Genomic DNA, 18,409 nt, shown 5'->3' with positions numbered 1-18,409 from the left:
TTCACTGCAGATGGTTGTAAAATCAGGGCATGGTGTGAATGGAAATCGCTTTTGTCAAATCAGAGACTCCCTTGTTTTCCTAATAAAGAAGAGCAGTCTGAAATCATATTTCTACAATGATGTGTTCTTCTTGCCCGAATGCGCAGGTTGTCTCCGAAGCACGCGCCAGACATTGAGGAAAATGAAGTTAACAACATCACCATCTTCACTCGCATTCTTGACCGACTCCTGGATGGATACGACAACCGGCTGCGGCCCGGCTTAGGAGGTCAGAGGGGATTTCTTGGCTCCTGTTGTGTTTTATGGAGAATTAAATGCATGTTACCATGTGGGGTGCTTTGAATTCTGCATTTTTCATCGCATTGTATGTCTTTCATCTGATAACTAACGGTAGGATGCAGGGAAGTGCCCAGATCATTCTGCACTTTTATTGGTGAATGCATTCATCCTGTCTGCTAGGACAGTCATGAGAAATAAGAGCAACCTTTTAGAGAGGGGGAAGAGCCTGAAGAAGACAATGCGTGTTCCCCATTGGGAACAGATGACTGGATTTTCACAGACTGTGATAGAAAATAGCCATATTTGTTTGGGTAAAAATAAACATCTCTTCAAAGGTCGAAATAGCCTGAATTCTGGAGATGTCCAGAAGGGTTTTGTGCCCAATTCTGTTTAAATGTCCCACTTTAAATGGTTAATAGCGTTATATTGCATTTATATAGCATTATATGGTGTGCATGGAGACCACGAGTTGCATCAGCTGCCTGCGGGTCTGCAGTTGTGCTCTACCCCACAACAGATTCTGTAACAGGCGGGACCCACGCTGTACTTACTTGGGTAGTGGGCACAGGATTCTCAATAGCAAAGAAGGCCTTTTGGTAGATATTCGACCTGCAAGAGAAAAACGTATAAAGTAGCCACACCTAGGAAGAATGCCATAGTTACATTTATAATAATTTGTCAGCATTCTGCTCTCCATAAGTAAAAACAATAGGCATTCAAGAAGAAGCCACATTCACAGTGCCTGTTTCTGGTGTGACTGCTTCTCCCTTACCTTCTCCACTTCCCTGTTCCTTAACAATCTTCAGAAATATGTAAAATCACCAACTATGTTCTTTTATAATGAAAACATGTTAGTAGTTTATGTCTATGAAGTCACTCCTATGATTAGGACATAAAATGTTAACTCAACCATATTATCGATCTAGGAACCCATTCCTAATTTACCTTTACCATGTAAAATGTGGTAATGTGGTCATACTTGTTACTTTCAAGATCTTTTTCAAATGTCAAACATTCTAGGCATATACTTATTGCAGTGGCAGCTGACTTCATTTTGGCATGTATCCTCATAAAAGGCAAAGATGCCGAATAAATACACCCTCGGTGAAAACATGGCTGACTTCCACTCCCTTTGAAAGCATGGCTGATTCCACTCTCTTTGAAAGCATGGCTGATTCCACTCTCTTTGAAAGCATGGCTTATTCCACTCTCTTTGAAAGCGTGGCTGACTTCCACTCCCTTTGAAAGCATGGCTGATTCCACTCTCTTTGAAAGCATGGCTTATTCCACTCTCTTTGAAAGCGTGGCTGACTTCCACTCTCTTCGACAGCGTGGCTGACTTCCACTCCCTTTGAAAGCATGGCTGATTCCACTCTCTTTGAAAGCATGGCTCAAACTGCAAAACAGTCAGGTCACAAATAACATTTGTGACCTGATAGTAGAGGCAACCCATTTACTTTTAGGACGTTTTGTACACAATTTTTTCTCAGGGGTTTTGCAGAATGATGTTGCCAAAGAATGTTAATGAGGCAGGTCGCTATTTGTGCCCTTCTTCAAAAGGGTATGAGTCCAGCGATGGTGGCAAGCAAAGGAGAACAGACATTCATCCTAGTGTTCCCGCTCCAAAATGGGAAACATTGTTTTAAAGCAGCTCACAAGTCTGTAGAGGGGGCTGTATTCTGTTTAGCCCCTACGAGTGGCCTTTACGACAGGCATGCCTGGCAGACTGTTCTTTTCTGCTGCTCCACTTGTGTCCAAATTTCAAGCATGTAAGAAGTACATGCTAAAGTGACAGACAACACTGTGGAATAAGCATTTCATGGGAGCAAACCTTTCCTCATCAAAAAGAAAGGGCAGCTAAAAGTGCAGTTGTACAAGTAAAATAAAGGCATCTCAACATTATAAAGTAATAGTACTGTGGCATAAGACAAATGAACCTACAGGTAGGTTAAAGGCTAGGGTAGTCGGTGCTGATCCAGGAACTCAAAGCAACTCTAGAAAATATTTTAGAACTCTTACCATATTGCAACGAGCTAATTTAACATTCTGCGGACATAAAGGATTCAGCCCTTAAGAAAATATGTTGCCACCATCCCTTTAAAGGCACGAGTTTAACTTTGGCTAAAAGTTTCTAGGTTTTATGCTCCATTTGGAAGAGACATATTGCCAGTAGCGGCCGGCAGGCAATGAGGGTGAAGGGCGGGGTAGGGGCAGGGGGCAGGGTGGCAGGGGGAAGCACGGGACAAAATAAAATAAGGGAAAAAAAACACTCACCACTTAAGCCGTCCGTGTTTTAAATCTGCTTCTCGGGGAGTCCTGGAACCAGGAAGCAGCCAGGGTTCTCACAGTCAATCACAACGCTGCAATGCAGCGCTGCGATTGGTCTGAGCACCGTGGATCGGCGCTCAGATGGGGACTGGGGGCCTTTGCATGTTCCCCAGCAGGCTGTGTAATGCAGCCTGGTGAGGAACATACAAAGTGCGCATGACTGTCTGGCCGAGCCAAGATGGCTGGCCAAACAGTCATGCACACTTGGAGTGTGCAAACCACTCCTCCACCATGTCCAGCCCCCAGCCTGAGAAAAATAAGATGATAATTAGTTATTATCGCTTTATTTGTCCTGGTCAAAGAACAGTGGGGCGACACTCCTCTTCCTTAGCAGGGGAGAAGCCCCTACATACTTCGGTACTTCAGAGTCTGGAAGCAGAAACAGTACCCAGAGGTATTTCCTGCAGCATCAAAATGTGTGCTGCTCCCCCATAACTTATTACTGGGATGAACAGGTTGAGGAACCAGAGCCCATCCCCCTGGAGGTCAGCACCCATATTTCCAGGCTACCATGGGTTATGCCTTTATCACATGCGGTCTATCCAACCCTGACTGCTCAGTTAGAAAGATGTACGTTTGCTTTTCACCTGGCACAGGGTTCTCTCATGGGAGCATTACACTGAACACACAGACATTCTTGCAGTTAGTTTGGCAGTCCAACAGATGCATTATATTCACATAGCATGGGACAGTTGAGGTGTCCTTGGAACATAGCAGAGAGGTCCCTAACAAGGTTTTTCAGATTTTCAGTGTGCGTCTTGCAATTCTATACATGTACAAGAGTGCACAATTACTTAGGACACTTAGGACACTTTCGATGATGTTAAAACTTGAGTTAGCATAAGCCAAAACTGCGATGCATTTAAATGAAAGAAAACCAGCTCTCACTTTAGTAAGGCTCTCAACTTTATAGCCAAGAAGTTTAAGAGCATCTTTATAATTGAAAAAAAGACCTACGGTTGCTGAACAAACACCATGGAACCTTATTAATCCACAGGTGACAACTGGCAACTTACACGGACATTTGTCCAACTGGCCTCATGGCACGAGGCTTAAATCGAACCAGTTCAGTTATTGTAGCCTACAACACTTTGTGTGATATGACCTGCTGGCCCAAAATGAATATGATCAGCAAACCTACACCTCCAGGAATCCAAACTGTTGTTGACTAAACTATATGACTGTCTTAAAGTTTCACTCCTGATCTGGTTTACAGTTTAAAGCTTTCTTCACCCTCTAAGAGAGGCTGTGACTGTATAGCAGCTCCTGATAAGTACTGGCACTGTCCAATAAATGTATGTCATCCCTGCTGTGAAGTGTTGGTCTTGTTCAACAAAAAAAGCAGACCTGCTGACAAATGTTGGCCTTGGGTGATGATATGTGGGGGCCTTCCTGAGAAGTTTTGGCACCATTCAATGAACATATGGCAGCTCAGCCAAAAACCTTTGAATCAGTCTCATTAAAGTAATGGCAGTCCTGCTGAGAGGTGATGGTGCTATCCATGACAACGACAGCAGCCCTGCTGAGATGTATTGGTCCTGATCTACATGTGCAGCTTTGGAAAGAGAGTGCACAGAACACATCTGGTGTCTGGTCCCACAGTCTGTGCCAAACGTTATTGCAAGAGAATCATGTGCCAGGGGTTTGAATCAAGGATGCCTTCTGCAGAGGTCGCGTGACAGGATGTAGAGATCAAACTAGCACTGCACAACCAGGCCACAAGGGTTCAACTACTCACCCAGTGAGCCATGCCTTCTCTTCCTCTGCTGATGCTTATTGTAGCACGAGTGGCTCCGTACCAGAACCAGATATAGCCACTAAAGAGCTCCCACATTGATAGGTAGAGGGGGTGTATATTGTTGTGTGTTCTGTCTTTGTGCTATGCCTCTCTGTCTATGGGTGTGCACTGTACTTCTATGCAATGATCGTAGTTCATGTCTAAAGAGCAGCTTTTTAAAACTATTCCAGTTCCCACTGATGCTTTCGCTCAATGATGCTTAAAAATGAATCATTTACCACAAACGAAAGATCCTGAATCGAAAGTCACCATTCACCATTAATTTTCCCTTGTATTCATTGATGGAGCACCACTACAGTTCCCATTCAGCTATATTTAAATGCTTTTCAGTTTTCGCTAATATTCGTAGTATAATCTGGATGAAAACACACTGCACACCACTTATTTACAACAGCATCTTTGGGAGAGAGCCCACAAGTTGTTATTGTATTTATATTGCGCTTACTACACCTGATTAGGTGTAGAAGCTGTTTTCGGAGAGTAGCATGCTACTCCGAAACCCAAAAAGGATTAGTGATGGATTAATATAGGGAAATATAGGTTTTGAACTTGTGCGGTGGACATGTCAGTCTGTTAGTTTCATTGAATGGGATAAAGGAGAGATAGACTAGAGAAAAGTCAAGATAGTGTTAATTGGAAGATGCTAGTAGTAAATTGAGGTTTGGGATGAGTCAAACGAGGGACAGAGGAGCGAAGAGTCTAGAAAGGGATTAGGGAGTTCATAATAGTAAAATGAGGTTTGGGATGAATCAAAGGAGGATACATGAGGGAAGAGTCTAGACTATTCTATTTGTGTATCATTGTAGTAAACTGAGGTTTGAAGTGAGCCAATGAGTGCTAGAGGAGGGAAGAGTCTACAAAGGGTTATTTGGTAGATCGTAGAAGTGGAATGAAGATTCGGATGAGTCAGAGTGTGAATGTAAAGCTATCGTTAACTCCGATCACCAAGGTTACTCCTCTGGTGAGTATTACAATGTACCATTTGACACAACTTTCTCAGTCTTAGTGCAAGAATCACCATAACTTCTAGAATTCTATCAAGTTTTCGGAACTTTTCTTGGTTCTCAAGACTTAAAATTTAACCACGGTCTAATAATTTCAACAAAAGATCCTCCATGAGAATAAGAATTATGTACAATATTTAGAGAAAAGTAACTTACATTTTTTTGAGCTTTGCCACAAAGCACTCTTTCTCCCAGCCTAGTCCTGCTTTTCAGGTGTTCTCTACATAGCTATTGATTCTCAATAGACCTCTCATGGACTGCATTGAAAACTTACAGGTGATTTAGAGACAGCCCACTGTTTATCATTGGTTGACCTTCTTGTCCTTGTCATCTGCTTGCTTCCTAAAGGATGTCTTTCCTCCCTATTGCACTTGTCTTTCTCCTCGATAAATCTTATTTGCCATAATTTTGATTAGATGACAAGTTTCTTCCACTAAGGGCCAGACAAGGAACTGAAACCAGCCCTGGCAAACTGCTCCCCTGTGGAGGGGAGGGGGTGTGGTCGAGCTGTTTGCTAGGGGCCGGTTTTGGGCGATTTTGTTATAGGGGGCTGATATTGCTGTCCCCCAGTAACAAAAATGGCCCCACAGGGCCCCAAAGCCAGCCCCCACCATGGCGGCCCACCGGGGAAAGGCTCGGTGCCCACTCCAACCAGTCCGTCTCTTTTCCACTGTTCACATTAGGGAACTACTTTTTAGGTCTCGGCTAGCGAAGGCTGCGCTTGCGCAGTCTCGCTCGCGAGATTTAACGTTTTTCAGAAGTGGGATTTGAACCCGCCCCTCTTCTCCCCTCTTCTCCATTGGCTGGCCTCTTAAATGCTGGTCAGCCATTGGAGAAGAGCTTTATCTCTCCAAACAACCCCCGTCTTTTTCGGATTCGGGGGCGTGTTTTTTCATTTCTTTCTCTTTCTGTAGTCCCTGCCCCTTTTACACGTGGTGGGCGTTTTTTTTTGTTTTTTTTGGGGTTTTTTTACATCGGAAGGTTCGGCCATTTTATGCGCAGTCTTTACGGAGCGGGACGTGGGGTCGCCTCTTCCTTGCTGCAAGGCTGATCTAGGCATTTCCGCTATCGGCGTTTCAAGTCCGGTGTTTCCTGGCTCCTTTCAGGTAAAAGCACTCACTGATTTCTGAATAATGAGTAAAAGCGTTAAGGTTAAGGTAACAATGCTGTTCCTGCTTGCATTTCCACATGTTTACTTTTCTCTTGGGGCCATCTTTATTGTGCTGCAAACCTTTCCTCCATACCAATTTACCTTTCCCTCATGCACTTTGTTCCTTGGTGGTATCCAGTCTTCCATACCAATAACATTCCCTTACAGCCATCTCTTCCATCCTTGCCCCTCACGGGGGATTATCTCTGCCCTGGAAATCATTCTTCCGTTCCCATCTACCTTTCGCTTACAGACATCTCTTCGGCGTTGGAATCCTCTCGAGCACAGGTTTACTTTCCTCACTGGCCCAAGCTTTCTGCATAGGTCTAGCTTTCGATAGGGGCACCTCTTTTGTGCGGGAGACCTCTCCTTCATAACGCGCTCTCAATGGCCTTCCCGTTTGAGGGGTGAACATTAGTAGCGCCCATATATAGTAACGCCCCCTACAAGAGGCAGGAGCTATATCTACTCCACAACTAAGCGCCACTTTTACAGAGTTTGCCAGTGAAGCGCTATTTTTGTTTTCTTGTCTTTGTTTTCCCTGGGCTTTCCCTGGGCTTGCAACTAGTGCACAAATCCTGGAGGTACTGCAAGGTGTGGATTGGAAAACAAAATGTGTACTGCGGCTCTTCGTCCAGGGATGTGGTCTTTTTACCATACTGCTAACGTTTTGTAAGGATATCAGCAATGGCCATTGAAATGGGACCACTCAAGGCCCCTTTCAGGCAAAAGCACTCACTGATTTCTGAATAGTGAGTGTAAAAGCGTTAAGGTAACAATGTTGTTCCTGCTTGCATTTCACATGGTTCACGGGCGGCAGAGAAGTAACAGGACTCTGTCTTTTCCTTCTTACTTACAGAAGAAAAATACAGTGTCCGCTTCTGCTCTGCCGCTTCAGCTGCCCCCGCACTCTTTCATTCCTCCCTCTCTTTCTGTCTAGCAGTTCTTCTCTTACTGAAAACCTTTACTTCAAGATGGGGTTCTCACTCTCTTTCCTCTACTTTCTTTTATTTGCTCCCCTGTGAAATGGATCCAAAAAAGAAAATAATTTTTGCTGGAAATGTCGTATTTTAATTCTAAGGTGCAGCATCTGGAATAAAAGGTTACAAATATGAAAAATAACTAAATAAAGTAGGACAGTGGTAGCAAACTGGCCAGATTGATTTTATTCACACCCAAACACATTAGCGCCACTTTTACAGAGTTTGCCAGTGAAGCGCTATTTTTTATTTCTTGTCCTATGTTTTCCCAGGGCTTGCAACTAGTGCACCAATCCTGGAGGTACTGCAAGGTGTGGATTGGAAAACAAAATGTGTACTGCGGCTCTGCGTCCAACTGCTAATGTTTTGTAAGGATATCAGCAATGGACATTGAAATGGGACCATTGAAGGCCCCTTTCAGGCAAAAGCACTCACTGATTTCTGAATAGTGAGTGTAAAAGCGTTAAGGTAACAATGTTGTTCCTCCTTGCATTTCACATGGTTTGCTAAATGTTGCATTCCCCTATGAGTGTTTGCTTTTTCCAGGATGATGTTACTTATTTTTGTAGGCCGTATATTGCTCTTGTCTATTGCGTCATTTAAATTGAGCCTCATCCAGGTGTTTATAGCCGGCAGCAATTGGGTTGTAGTTGAAGACAGTGTGAGTTTTTCTCAGTGGGACAGTATGGTGTTCAATGGGGGAGACGATGTGGCACTATGGCCAGAGCTGCTGAATTTGGAACTGGGGAACCAGGTTCAGCCTTAATAACCAGTCCACCAGACGACTCTGCTGAGAGAGCACAATCCCATGCTAGACCTTAGAAGGCTTCGCAAGACCTTAGAAGCGCTGGTGTCTTAGCACCAACAGGTGGACCCTAGCACTGGCAAGTCTGGGTTAACCTTCAAGGTTTGTCCACCACAATCCATACTGAAGTTCACCTCCAGTCTTGCTAGCAGGCCTATGAAGCAGCACAGCCAAGAACAACAGTGACTCTGTCACTTAGGTCACAGGACCCTTGAGAAGGGCCAGCTCTAGGCCGCTGACTTTGGGTGGAGACATTATGTTTTCAAGTAAATTAAGGTTTTAAAAGCGCTTGCTGCCTCCTTCCTGGCCTCCAACAATTTTCGGCAACAATAAAAATGTCATGATGACTCTGGTGTTTAATGTTCTTCCTAGAGAGAGATCGGAGTTTTGTCTAGTGGAAGTTTTGACTCCTGGAAAGGTAGCACATAGGGTTAATGTGCCTGCAGCAAAGAACATGTACCATGCAGATCACAAAGTGCACATAATGTAAATAGGTCAGTGGGCTACTGCGTGTGTGTGTGTAGGTGGCTCTGTGGGTGGCTCTATTTGTGTGTGGGTTGCTCTATGTGAGTGGCTCTGTGGGTGGTTCTGTGTGTGTGGGTGGCTTTGTGTGAGTGGGTGCAAATGCAATAGGTCTCGCATTTGAGAGTGATTAAGCTATTGATATTGTAAATAACAATGCCGTTTCTTTAAATGTTTTAAAAACAAAAACATAAACAAAATTAATGTCATGAGCAATGCCAATAGCTCTAACTTTAACAATGCCGAGACCATCGCATTGTAAATGCTTGTTACTTTTTACTTCAACATTCCACTAGAATTTTCTTGCTCTCTCTTCCTCTTCTGCTGTTTCTCCCCTTCAAATACTCCTGTTGCCTCCTCAAATCCCCCCTCATTATCTCAAGCACGTCCATTTCTCCCCTGCTCTCATCCCTGTTGCTTTCTCCCTGTTCACTAATCCTATCAAGCACTCGCCCCCATTCCCACCACTCTAGCTGCATTGTTTAAAAAAAGTCACTTTGTATATATTTTGTAGGGTGTTGCAGCAGCCATCTGCCGAAGCCCACTCCGTTTCAAATTGTGTTTTTGTGCACTTTTACATTGTGTTTTTGTGCAATTTTACATTGATTTTCATCATGTGGCTCTTCATGATTGACTTCTGCTATCTTGAAGCGCTACATTAAAAACCCCAAAAAATTAAATGGTGGGCACGTCATGGGGTATGCGCACATGCGTGGTGACACACACGTGTGTATAACATTGACACATATGCATGCATATATTATCATGCTGCTGTGTCGTAGCATCAGGACACATAGGCGCACAAACGCCATGCATTCAAGTCATCGCCCTTTTCTCACTCCAGTGCTGCACACCATCACCCAAAAGCTTTTGTCTCGGCTGATGTTGATCTGCTGCAGCAAATAACATTGGCAAAAAGAACAAGTCAAACCAGCAATACCTTTTGGCTGTGCCAGGGCTAGTTATATGTTGTTGCCATTAGTGTGGGAGTCATACCACTGTAAACATGTTCTTCTGGCTACTAGCCTGGCAGTTCATGTTCCTTAAAGGAGCGGGTAATGCTTTTAAAAAGAATATATTTCCCATTTAAGAAGATATCAGAGGAGCAGGATATGATGCCAAATTCGGTGCCGGGATTCAATCAATGGGTTATGACTCTACTTGTGATTATGAACAAAAATTAGTAGGGATCAACCTCTATGCCCCTGCAAACTGAAATTCAGAGTACGTCACAAAAACTCTTCTGTGATTTGGAAAATCATTTCTGATTCACAATAGGATTTACAGGCTACAAAAGACCCCTCTGCAGTCACAAACTCTGTAATTTTGTGAGCTGGTGGATTCCAACCGTAAAAATGGTGTTGCACATCAGACCCACAGGCCTTCTTCTGGATTTTGCGCTTGCATGAGTTAGCTGAGTTTTGTGATAATTACCGCACAACTACATTTTTCTCCAGAAACAATGATGGCATTGTACTAGGATTAATAGCTGGAAAGAGTCAAACCATATGGTGAAGAAGTGTGCAAGCTCTCATACTTCATGGAATGTTCGACCTGTGGACCTGAGAATGAGTGAGTAGTAAGTACTGCAACTGGTGTATTCTGAAACCTGTGGTGTCAGTATTTACCAGGTCTGGTAGTACCATCCAAAAGGCCAGGATGTTTAGAAAGAGAGGCCCATTGTGCTATTTGCACGGATTATTTTGGTGTCAAGAGACAGTGCTCATATCACTGGTATTCCAAACCTTATTTTACTTAATTCCTAATTTTATTTCTCTGCGCACTTTGGGGCTCATTACGATGGCGTAAAAATAGCCACAGCCGGGCTGGCGGTGGCAATCGTTCCGCCATCGTCATGAGACTTACCCCCGCCACATTATGATGGCGGTGGGTATCGTGGCAGACGGAGGTCCATCTGCCGCATTTCCACCAGTAGCAATCGTCACGATTGCCTGGCGGAGCGGTCAGCATGCTCACAATGGAGGCAGAGTCTAGCAGGCTCCACCGGCACAATTATGATGCCGGAGGAAGCCAGCCTTTCCATGGGGGTTGAACCACTATTGAAAGGCTGGCAGAGAATGTCTTCAGGGGCCTGTTGCGTGCCCCCCTTGTGTTGGGGGGAGGTGTGGGTGCACTAGGGGGGTACCCATGGTACCCCCCTACATTTCACTGCACCAAGTGACAGGCACAGTGTAGTGCCTGCCACGTAGTGCAGTGAAATGCACAACATGCTCTTTTTAACATCGCTGCGGTGCTGCTTTCAGCAGCCACCACCACAATGTTAAAGGTGCGTAATCTGACCGCAGCGGTGGCGGTCCCATCATAATTGTAAATGCGGGACCGCCGCACGCATGGCGGTTGGACCCAATCACCGCTACGGTGGCGGGCGGACCAAGTCCGCCCGCCATCGTAATGAGCGCCTTAGTCTCAGAAGTTCTATTTTACATCTTGTAATTCCTCAGATTTCCATTCTATTTGCTTTTATCACAATTTCTTGATCAGATCAATGTCCTCACCCAGTTCAGGCTAATGTCCAGTCTTCCTGCCTTACCTTCTTGATTTTCTGAAGATTCTTTAGCTCACACATTAACTGTCCATTTTCTTTAGTCCTCAGTTACTTTCCTCTCGTCTGCATTTTTGCACCTTTCTAACCCATTCTTAATCTGTACACCTGGGCTTTTCGTTCTTCATTTTCTGCCTTCCTGTGAAACTACCTCATTAAAATTTCAGTTCCAAAGTATAGCCTGGTACTTTCAGAGGTCCTCTGTTTTCTCTTCTGTTGTCATTCTAACGAGGCAGAGTTCCTACTGTTTTCCCACTACAAGTAAGCAAATGTTTCAAATTCTGTTTTTCTCTTATTTTTTTCTTGGAATAGCAGGCTCCCATCCCTGTGTTTTTTACAGCAGTCACCGTTCCCTCTTTTTGGGAACATATACCAATGCAGTTTTAATACACAAAATAATCTATTCTGGACCACGTATAGAGGGGGCAGACGATGGTTCACTGGACCACTACACTACCTCTGTCCAGAAGTGATATAGCTTCCCATTTGTGAATCTGTTGAGTTGGTGTGTGACCACAATTGTGGTTAAAACTATTGAAATATACCATTCTGAATTACATTTTACAAATATGATTCAGAATAGCTTGATAAACCCATTTTGCAAGTCAGAATTGCCTTTTCCATTCGCAAAATGTATTTAATTCATAGGAAAAAGGCCATTTTAAGGTTGCAAGCCTTGTGAATTTGTAACTCTAAATGTTTGCGACCACAAAATGGCTTCATACATCAGAACCAACATCACTATTACCTCACATAATGTACGCTGCCTCTCCTAGCAATAAACTAATTGATTCAAATCCAGTCACTACTAACTCCACTACTACCAGTATTATTACTATTATACTAAAATACTATTACTCATACTACACACATTAAAACTAAGAAGATTACTTCAAATCCTTACCCAAATATGTTTGCAGTTCTGCTCTATTATTCAGGAGGCAAAAAACATTCATGGTTGATATGAATTTGCAGAGCAGCTCCTACCTTGTGGAAAAGCAATGCCAGATCCCGCAGGATGCGGGGAGCCAATGGAAGCGTGGGGGCATTGGGGCTCCACCCACGGTCCCCAACAGACAGGCCAGGCCCTGGGGATGGGGTCCCCAGGGCCAGAAGTTGCCCAGGAGGGGAGCCACGTGGCCCCCCTCCCCTTTCAAAAATAAACTTTGAAAAAAAACACGGCAGGCTGGCCCTGGGGGATGGGTTCCCTGGGGCTATAATTGGCCTGAGGAGAGGGACAACGCGGACCCCCCCAGGACCCCAAAAAAAGAAAAAGAGGGGGGCCACACAGCCCCTCTTCTAAAAAAAAAAGAAAAAAAAAAGTTGGCATCGCGCTGGAGGCCCCGTCCCCTCCCAGCGACACTCAGCAAATGCACCCCGTGGCGCGTTTTAAGTTGGGGAATTAATTCCCCACCAATCCTGAGGGTCCCTGGGGGCCAACTAGCCCACCAGGTACCTCCAGTAAGCGCCACGTTGTTGCATTGCAGAGAGGTGGTCCGAGGCCATGCCCCTTTTTACACCTCTCTGCAACGCAGCTCTGTGGCAGTTACTGGAGGTACCTGGTGGGCTAGTTGGCCCCCAGGGACCCTCAGGATTCAAGGGGACTTAATCCACCCACTTGAAACATGCCATGGGGCGTGTTTGCACAGTGGTGAAGGGAGGGGGCGGGCCTGATGCGACATGTGTGCAAACACGTCCTGTGTCATGTTTTAAGTTGGGGGATTAAGTCCCCTTGAATCCTGAGGGTCCCGGGGGGGGGGGCAACTAGCCCACCAGGTACCTCCATTAAGCGCCACAGAGTTGTGTTGCAGAGAGGTGTAAGAAGGGGCGTGGGCTCCGACCACCTCATTACAACGCAGCCCTGTGGCGCTTACTGAAGGTTCCTGGTGGGCTAGTTGGCTCTCAGGGTTTAAGGGGACTTAATACGCCAACTTAAAACGCCCCACGTGGCGCGTTTGCACACTTCCCTGTACCACTGTGCAAACACGCCCATGACGCATTTTAAGTTGGGGGATTAATTCCCCTTCAATCCTGAGGGTCCCTGGGGACCAACTAGGCCACCAGGCCACCAGCCGTTATAGTTAAATCGCGCACCGCAATGCACTGCTGATGATATCACATATTACATCATTTATGACATGGTCAGTGACATTACTGATGACATCACTGCTGACATCTCAAATCACATCACTGATGACATCACTGATGACATCAACCACATGATAATCGATGCACCTCCTCACACTCTAATATAACCTTTGATACACCCACTGTAACATACAGACTACCATTTTCAAAGCAATCGACACACCAATACCAGTTACTACATACACACTCACTGATTCCTAGGTCTATGCACACATCCACTCATTCACCCATACAGTCACTCATACATGCAGTCACTCATCAATACAACACTATCATATGCACTCATACACCTATACAGACACTCACACACCACCACTCATCCATGGAGTTACTCACACGCCTAGTTAGTCATGCAAAGAATCAATCACACTCCCATTTACTCACCTATACAGTTATACACACATCACCTCACTTATTCATACAGATACTAATGCATACTTACTCTTTTATATAATCACTGATACAAGTACACACTCATCCATACATCCACTCTCACAATCACTGACTCTCACGTATAGTCATTTATATATTCCAACTCTCACATACACTGCCTTTTACATATGTAGTTACTTGGACATGTACAACTGAGACATCCATTAACTCACCAACACATCCATACACACACTCACCCACCCATACAGCTGTTTCCACATGCACTCTTAAACCCATACACCCAGTGAATCAACTACTCACACATCTATGCACAGAGTCACACACCTCCCATCCACCCACACACACACACACTCTGTCTCCCATACAAATACTCAGGCAACCAATCAATAACCCATATAGACACTCATGTAGCTACTGACCAACCCATGCAGCAGCTTATACAACAGACAGACTGATACAGACATTCACACAGTTTAGTCACTAAACCATGCATTGAGTAAGACACATTTAATCACTCACTTATACAGTCAGTTATGCACCTAATAAATCCTCCATCCAAACACTTATACACCCACTCATTCTTCAATACACCTTGGCATATATATAATACATATTTAAACTTTACAGAAACACTCAGTCACTGGATGATGTCATCAGTGATTTAATCAGTGATGTCATCAGTGATGTCACTGACCATGTCATGAATGATGTAATATGTGACATAATCAGCAGTGCATTGCGGGGGCGCGAGTTATAGTAAGCTCAACTAACTATAACGGCTGTATTTCTCTGGTTTTGTACGAGTGAAATGTCCAACTAACTATAACGTCTCTGAAACCTATGGTTTTTTCAGTGAATATATATATGTATACATATATAAATATATATCTCTCTCTCTCGCTCTCTCTCTATATATATATATTACCTACTGGCGGTCGCCAGTAGGTAGTTATAGTTAGGACCCTGTTTCCATAGGAAAACCGCAACATTCTATTTTGAATAACTTTGGCGCCGGTCGACGAATCCTCGCGAAATTTTCAAAATAGGTGGGGCGCTGCGCTCCGCTCCTACCCTGAAAGTCTCGGGGGGATTCGTCATGCGGGGGCTGAGATAAAAGGGGGGTCCCAAAACGCGTTTTTTCCATGCATTTTTCCATAGGACCTTTAGACACCGCTACAGCCCGAACGGCTGAACAGAGTTCCTTGAAATTTGGCAGAGAGGTAGTCTACAGGTCAAGGAAGTGCCTTTTGTAGGTTTGGTGTAAATCTGTTCAGTAGATTCTGAGAAAATAGCCTTTAAATCAATATATATATCTGAGCCAGCTTACGGTGCGCTTACGGTGCGCTTACCGTACGCGTACGGTGACGTGCGCGAGTGCGATTCTGATTGGCTGTTCGATCTAAGTAAACATTCGAATCGGTCGAAACCAGGAAGCGGCCACCGCCATTTTCTCTCTCGCACTCTGAGGGGGGCAGCAAAAACAAAGACAAAAACCATCTAAAGGGGCAGTATATTCAGTTCTTAACCACCCAGCATCGATATAGGTGTCCCCAAACAACCCCCAAGGCCAAAAAAACAATTTTATTTTTTTTGAAAAATCGCCGATTACGCTTACCGTACGCGTACGGTTAAAATTATGAAAAAAAAAAAAATTATCCACACTCTCCACACCCCGTGTGCCAATGGTGCCCGAAGGGCACCATTTGTGCATGGCATAAACATATACGAAATAGTACAAATGAATACCTTTTCACAACGAATCGCATAATATGTCCCCCATGTGCCCACGGTGCGCGAAGCGCATCGTGCGTACATGGCCCATCCCGCATAACGTGGGCACGCGGTGCGCGCAGCGCACCGCGTGACCACCGTGCGTGCACGGCACTAACTGCGTAAAGTGGGCGCGCACCGCGTGCTCACTGTGCGCACACGGTGCGCGAAGCGCACCGTGCGCGCACGGAACGAACTGCGTTAACTGGGCGCGCACGCCACGAATGGCGTAAAGTAACTTCGCATTTAAAAAAACGTACAAATTCACTGAAAAAACCATAGGTTTCACACACGATATAGTTAGGAATTAGCATTTAAAAAACCTTGCAAATTCACTGAAAAAACCATAGGTTTCACACAAGTTATAGTTAGCTGTACATTTCACTCGTAAAAAACCAATGAAATTCCCCCGTTATAGTTAGTGCAGGCAACTATAACTCACGCGACCGCAATCCTCTGCTGATGACATATGTGTCTTTATGAAAAAAAAATATTTGTAATATATGTATAGCTAAAATTTAATGGAAGAAGACATGGGCAAATAAGTGTCTAAATACAGTATTAGCATCAGCAGAGGATTGCGGTCGCGTGAGTTATAGTTGCCTGCACTAACTATAACGGGGGAATTTCATTGGTTTTTTACGAGTGAAATGTACAGCTAACTATAACTTGTGTGAAACCTATGGTTTTTTCAGTGAATATAATATTTATGTATAGATTTTTGAATATAAAGTGAAAATGTAGTCCTTTCACTTAATTAATATTAACCTCTGACTAAAAAAGCTAAATTAAATTACTTCAACAAATGTGATGATTAATAAATAAGTAAATAATATATATTAATTGCATTTAGAATCATTATTTAAAATCATTTTTAAAAACCCCACTCGCTTCAATATTTATAACTTAATAATTGCTTGCAAAAATGGTATTTAAAATTCTTTGTTTAAATAGTCTTAATAATTTACTAAAAGTAAAGCTTTACTTAATTATTTTTAAACAAAGTTGTAAATAAGATTTATTTAATATAAAACTATTTTATTTGGATATAACTATTAACACTTAAAAAAAAACATAAATGTGATTTAAAATTCTAAATATTTTTGTTTACATTATTTCCAATGGGATGCTATTTTAAGTCCTTATCAACATTATTTTCAATTGCAGTGTGTTCCAGTGCGTATAAATGGCCATGTGTGGTACTGGGCTCACTACAACCATTGGTTGGAATTAATTTTTGACTGTGTTGGGTCCTTTGTCGCTGTAGCAACTTTAGAAGTGCAATTTGTGAATAACAATGATTAAATGTTTTGTGGATGGGTGATTCTATGTCCATGTCCTTCCCAAACCCTTCTTATCTACTCCCTAAACTGCTCTATACTCCTCCCTAGTCCGCAGAGACCTCCGCAACTGGTATGGAGAACTATTCATAGAAAAATGATAGGAGACGAGGATTTCACTGGCAATTGCTCAGACCCCAGTCCAACTATCATAGCTTTATAGACTCCATAGGGGCCATACTGCCCGTTAAAGGCCCGCCCCAGCGTTAAGCAAGGGCCTTTAACAAGGGAGCTGGCCTTTAAGGGCCGGTATAGCCCAGCAATGGTGGCTATAAAGGTATTAGAAAATTCTTCTGCATCAGGGCCAACTGTTCTAATTAGTAAAACAAAGGTCTCACAGAGCCCGAGCAGGTTGAAATACCCTTGGGCTTCTAGAGGCCTTTGTTTACAGCTGTTGGTGTGAATGTTCTACAGCTACTGCCACCTGCAGTAGCACGGCTGTTAGCGTTTCAAAATTCACAGCAAGTACTGTGAAAAGGGGCTGAAGTCAGGCCCTAGTTTTCCATGGCTTGGCTGAACTGCTTTTTGGTAGTTCACCCAAGCCAGGGAGACCCAGGACGCTGAGCAGCATTCCCCCTCCCTCCTTCTGATGCTCAAGTGATTCTGAGCAAGGGGAGTAGAAAAGAGGAAGGCTCCTGTGTGCCCTGCAGCAAAGCCTCTGCCTTTCACTTTCCCCTGCCCGCTCCATGTATTTTGGAGAGGCAGGGAAAGAGAAAGGCGGAGACTGTTTATTAGAACTTTTAAATGTTGAGTGCAGCAGGCCTATACCAGTTCACATAGGCCAGTGCTGCTCCATTGTCTTCAATGGAGCTCTCAACATTCCAATGTTCTAATGAGTGTTCTGTACTGCGTATCCTTTTTCCGCATTGTAGTGCACTTCACTGGTGTAGTAGATTTACTATGTAATTTAGTTATGCTTTTTCTTATGAATGATTTAGAAATTCAGCTGTTTAGTGACATTCAGTTCCTAACATAAAGGAGCTAGCTCAAGGGAGCATCGATTTTGCAGGCTATTAGCACTGTTGATCATGCAGGAAATGTTTTCTTTTATTTCTGATCTTCCAATCACATTGTACATGGTGGTATTATAAGTTAAAGACAACCAACGGCTTTGATTCGTCAATTCCTAAGTTAATCATGTTTAACTGAAGCGTATTTCATTTAGGCCATTGTCAAAAGTGACTAACATTAATCTAAATGTGTTAATCTTAATAAAACATTATACCAGGCTTTTATCTTCTGATTAAATTCTGCATCTTCGCTCCTTGACTAGAAAGGAGTCAGAGTGAGTGAGCTTTGAATACATTTCCTAAGACGGGATGGATAATT

The 18,409-nt window shown here is 43.8% G+C and overlaps 1 protein-coding gene across 1 annotated transcript in view; it reads left to right on the top strand.

Annotated features, from left to right (window-relative positions):
- GABRA3 (gamma-aminobutyric acid type A receptor subunit alpha3) overlaps positions 1–18,409 on the top strand; it is a 1,714,543-nt gene that overhangs the window by 369,040 nt on the left and 1,327,094 nt on the right. Inside the window, exon 3 of the mRNA XM_085607670.1 lies at positions 147–268. Within this exon, the coding sequence (XP_085463796.1) occupies positions 147–268 (122 nt within the window). The remainder of the gene's footprint in view (positions 1–146; positions 269–18,409) is intronic.

This window comes from Triturus cristatus, chromosome 5_2 (genome assembly GCF_964204655.1).
Source record: "Triturus cristatus chromosome 5_2, aTriCri1.1, whole genome shotgun sequence".
Classification (NCBI taxonomy): Eukaryota; Metazoa; Chordata; class Amphibia; order Caudata; family Salamandridae; genus Triturus; species Triturus cristatus.
Note: the sequence above shows the minus strand (reverse complement) of the source record. Positions and strands in the feature narration are given on the sequence as shown.